This window comes from Emys orbicularis, chromosome 7 (genome assembly GCF_028017835.1).
Source record: "Emys orbicularis isolate rEmyOrb1 chromosome 7, rEmyOrb1.hap1, whole genome shotgun sequence".
Taxonomy (NCBI): Eukaryota; Metazoa; Chordata; order Testudines; family Emydidae; genus Emys; species Emys orbicularis.
The window spans coordinates 99,300,354-99,305,426 of NC_088689.1; the positions used below are offsets into that span (position 1 = coordinate 99,300,354).

The following is a 5,073-nucleotide window of genomic DNA, read 5'->3' on the forward strand; positions in this document are numbered from 1 at the left end:
TAACGGACTAGACAGCAGCATTCCCCGCCCCGAGCCCTACGCAGCTGGGATTGGATGATGAGATCACATGATGATGACGGGCTGTTTGCCTGTGCAAGGAGGAAGCAGCCTCTGGCGCAGTGCATTGTGGGGGAATTGCAAGCGGAGGGGGGGGGTTGAGGCCGTAGGGCATTGTGGGACCCGGGGGAGGGGCGACTGGGCTCTATCCTCAGCGCGGGGAGGAGAGTGGGGTCTAGTGGTGAGAGCAGGGGGGCTGGGGGGTCAGGACTCCTGGAGTTTATCCCTAGCATTGGGCAGGTCTGTGGGGGAAGGAGGATATAATTTGGGGGGGCTGCTGGGATTGGTCCAGTTCTCCCACAGGGACAGCCCTGACCCCCATGTCTCCTCCTAGGACCCACCAGAGGCGTAGTTCAGATCACCCACCTACCAGGCCCCACAAGGAGGGGCCCTTACCTCAGACCTGCCCCTCCTCAGAGTCCCCACAGGGAGGACCTGATTCTCCTCATCTCGCCCCACACGCTGTGGGACCCCCCCCCCCCCCCACGCCAAATCCTCACACTCTCTGTCTCTGCTGCAGGTGCCTGGCCAATGGGGGGTGCAGATGAGTTCCCAGTGGGCACATGCCCTGGGATGTGCCCGCTGGGTGAGCTGGCGCAGCGGGAGCGCCAGGGTCGCCTGCACCGGCTGGAGCTGCGGGAGGGGACGCGGCAGGGTGACCCTGACCGCGTGGTGAAGGAGTATTCCCGTCCAGCTGCTGGCAAGGAGCTGCCCCAGCCCCAGGAGCTGCGCCCTGCCCCAGTGCTGCTGGCCACTGTGCGCTACCTGCTGGGCCAGGTAGCGCCGCAAGCCGACCTGCCCCCAGCTGAGGTCCATGCTTTCATCTCCGACCGATTGCGTGCTGTGCGCCAGGATGCCACGCTGCAGCGGCTGCAAGGGGCTCCATGCGTGGCCCTGCTGGAGCGATCACTGGGCTACCTGCTCCATGCCGGCTACCAGCTGTGCCAGGAAACTCCTGCCCGCTTCGACCCCCACCTCCATCGCACCCAGCTCCAGGAGTGCTTCAGCTGGCTGCGGCGCTGCTACCGGGACAGCTGTCATCACAGGGAGCCGGCCTTCCAGGCCCTTTTCCTCCTCTACAACCTGGGTGAGCAGCACTAGGGGGTGCTGTGCTGCAGGAAGCAGGAGGGAGTCAGTAGGGGTCGCTGTGCTGCAGGCAGAATTGGGGGGAGGTGTGTGGTGTGCTGCAGGGAGTAGGAGGGGGTCAGTAGGGGGCGTTGTGCTGCATAGGGCAGGGTGAGTTGCTCAGTAGGGCACGCTGTGCTGCATGCATTGCTCAGTAGGAGGGGCTGTGCTGCAGAGAGTGGGCCGTGTTGCTCAGCTGGGGGTACTGTGCTGCAGGGAATAGCGTGGTGGCTCAGTAGAGGGCACTGTGCCACAGAGACCAGGGTCAGGGCTCAATAGGGGGCACTCTCCCCTGGCAGTCAGTGCTGACCCCAGTGCGGTGCTAAGAGGGAGCAATGTGGATAGATCAGTGGGTGACGCTGGGCTGCAGAGAGGGAGCAGGGGCTCAGTAGGGGGTGCTGTGCTTCAGGGAGAAGTGCGGGCTCAGAAGAGGGCATTGTGCTGCATGGGGTGGCACAGAGGGCTCAGTAGGGGGTGCTGGACTGCAGAGAATGGTGCAAGGGGCTCAGAGGGAGCCAGATGACAGGGAGAGGGGCATGTAGTCAGGGAGGGGCACTGTGCTGCAGGGAGCAGGATGGGGGATCTCAGTAGGGGCCCTGTGCTGCACGGAGTGGGGGGGGAGCTCAGCAGGGGGTGCTGTGCTGCAAGGAGCAGCGGTGGCGGGCTCAGCAGGGGGCGCTGCTCTGATTTGCCCCTTTTCCATCCTAGGCTTCCCGGAAGCCCTGCGCCAGGTCCTGCAGCTCCCAGACCCTGTCCGGGCCTCCCCTGAACTCCGCACAGCGCTGGCTGTCAACTGGGCTTACCTGGAGCGCAACTGGGCACGGTTTTTCCGCCTGGTGCAGGCCTTGCCCTACCTGCCGATTTGCGCCCTCCATCGGCACCTGGGCCCCGCCCGGCGCCTGGCACTGCTCACCTTTAGCCACGGCTTTAGTGCCAGGAACTGTCGCTGCCCTCTGACCTGGCTCACCCGGCTGCTGGCAGTGGACAGCCCTGAGGAGATGGCAGAGCTGTGCCGCCATCATGGGCTCACGGTGCTGGATGGAGCCGTGGTCTTCCAGAAAGCAGCTTTCAGGGACCCAGGCATGCTGGTCCACGGCCCCTCGCAGCTGCTAGTGGACAGTAAACGAGGGGAGGCCCCCCTGCTGGAGGTCATCGAAGATGCCTGTAACTAATGGTCTAGAGAGACTTGGGGGGTGAAGATGGGAGCCAGGACTCCTGAGTTCCCGTCCCTGCCTCTGGGAGGGGAGTGAGGTCTAGTTGGCTGGATTGGGAGTCAGGATTTATGGGTTTTATTGCTGGCTCTAGGAAGGGCTGAGAGGGAGAGCTCCTGGCTTCTGCTCCTTGCAATGAAAGAAGAATCAGGTTTAGAGTAAGAGACTGGGAGCCAGGACTCCTGGGTTCTCTTAGTGGCTCGGTCACTGATTCTCTGTGTGTCACCTCCGCCAAGCCACTCCCTTTGCCTCATTTTCCCCCTGCATAAAAGGGGGCTAAAGGGAGTAACTTACTTGTGCTTAGTGCAACTGGATGGCTCTGGGCGATCTTTCTGTGTTGATGGGCTCGGCTTCCTGCATTTGACCCCTTGTGCTGGATAATTTGCCTTGCCCCCCCGCCCCCGTCCTGTGGGTTTGTGATTCAGGAAGCTGGCTCAGATCTTGGGGTTTGTGGGAGTTGGTTTGGGTCTGAGCTTTGGTGTGATGGTTTGGGGTCCCCGATCCACATGGCAGGGAGCTGTATGGAATGGCAGCCAGTGTCCCCTGCCCCAGGCGGGAGGTAGGGGGAGATGTAGGATACAAGCCAAAGCACCCCTGGAATTTTGGGGTGTCTGGAGGGAGTAGAAGTCAGTTTTACAATAAATGTTGACTTGTAAGAGGTTGTGGGTCTGTGCAGTGGTGGATTAGCCAATGGGCCCATGTGCCCCGGCCAATTGGGGAGTCCCACCCCCAGCAGACAAACACCAGGGTGGGGTGAGGGAGTCTCTGTGTCCCAATCCCGCTTTCCGGCAGCAGCGCCGGGCAGGGCAGGGGAAGACCCAGCTTCCTGACCCCGGCTGCAGCCCCAGGACTGGAGGAGCTCTTGCTCCCTGCTGGGGCCTCAGGGCTGGGGGAGCCCTCACTTCCTGCTGTGGTCCCAGGGCCCTGGCGGGGACGGGGGGATAGACAGAGTTTACAGGGGCTGGGCCACGGGGAAGGGGCACAAGGTGTGAGGCTGTGGGCGGGGCCACAGGCAGAACAGGGGGGGGACCACAGGCGGAAGGTGTGGGGAGGGGACCCCCTACTTGCTGTGGCCCAGGGCCCCACGAAACCTTAATCCACCTCTGTCTGTGTGGTGTGGGTCTGCCATGCTGGAGCATTGTGTTAATGTCTAGGGGAACTGAGTGTGTAGTGTTGTGAGGCAGTGCATGAGGGGAAGTGAGTGAATCATTAGGGATAAATGGGGGGTTGCGTTTGTCTAGGGGGATTGTGTGTGGTTGCATTGTGTGTATGTGGGGAGTCATATGGTGTTGCTGGGGGATGGGTTGTGTGTGAGTTTTCACAAGTGGGGGCTTTGTGAGGCAGAGTGTGTGTGTATTTGAATGTGGAATGGAGGTTGTGTGTGTGGTGTCTGAGGGTTGGGACACACACGCGTCCTTGCCAGAGGATCTCAGAGAGTAGAGTAGGGACTAATGATTTAGAGGGGGGGAGGGCTGGGGTGGGAGCCAGGACTCCTGGGTTCTATCCCCAGCTGTGGGAGGGGGTGGGAATCCCAAGTCTTGGGAGGGTTTAAAGAGACCCAGATTTTTGAGACTGAAGCCCGAAGCCTGCTTGTGTGGAGGTGTGGGGGGCAGTGCGCCCTGCCAGGATGCCCACCAGAAGCATGGTTAGATGCCAGGAAAGAGAGCCACGCGCCTAGGCTGTTGGTTGGGATAGAATGTTTTCCTTTGTTCCTGTGGTTCAGTAATCGATACCTGGGTTTGACGAAGGCTCTCAGGGGTGGCTGTAACCCACTAGTCACAGGCTCCCAGAGGGGAGATCTGAAGGTGCCTGAACCCAGCAGGCCCGGGATGGGCCCAGCTGTAGCCCAGCACCCAGGCCAAGAGTAGGAGAATCACAAGATTCCTCCCCAAGAGAGGCAAAGGCTGAAGGCCAGAGACCTGAGGATGGTGTGCTTAGACAGAAAAGGGGTTTCCCACTGTTTCCCACTCCCCGCCCCCTGGAGCCCGCTGGGCTCCCTGGCCTGGGGCCAGATCAGAGCCGGTTCCCTTTGGAGAGGAAAGGCCCTTTGTTCCATTCCCCACCCCCATGAGCCAGCGAGTCCCCCTGCCCTGGGGCTGGATCAGAGCCACCGCCCCATAATGGGGATGGGGAAAGGCTTGTGTCCCATTCCTCACCCCCCTGAACCAGCCAGTCTATCTGCCGTAAGGCCAGATCTGAGCTAGGGCCCCCTATAGGGGAAAGGCCCCATATCCTATCCCCAAGCCCCCCTGAGCTAGCCAGGCCTCCTGTCCTGGGACTAGATTGGAGCTGGTGCCCCTTAGAGGGGAAAGGCCCCATGGTCCATTTCCTGCCCTGTGGCTGGATCCGAGCTGACGTCCCCTAAAGAGGAAAGGACCCATATCCCATTCCCTACCCCTCTGAGCTAGCCAGTCCCCCTCACCTGGGGCTGGATGGAAGCCAGCGCCCCCTAGAGGTGAAAGGTGCTTTATCCTATTCCCAGGCCTCCTGAGCCAGCCAGTCTCCCACTCTGGGGCCAGACTGGAGCTAGCTAGCGCCATCTAGATAGGAAAAACCTCATGTCCCATTCCCAAGCACCCTTGTGTATCCCCAGGATGGGTGGGGGGTGTCTATAACTCAGAATCCGACAGCCTGAGAATCTGGGCTGTGTTTATTTCCCTCCAAGGCGCCTCTCCCTCCC

The 5,073-nt window shown here is 61.2% G+C and overlaps 1 protein-coding gene across 1 annotated transcript; it reads left to right on the top strand.

Moving 5' to 3' along the window:
- The first annotated feature begins 377 nt into the window (after positions 1 to 377).
- SAC3D1 (SAC3 domain containing 1) lies at positions 378 to 2,354 on the top strand. The gene is given in 3 exon segments (XM_065408725.1): positions 378 to 532; positions 534 to 1,144; positions 1,891 to 2,354. Coding segments are annotated over 3 exon segments (1,230 nt in total).
- Positions 2,355 to 5,073: the final 2,719 nt, after the last annotated feature.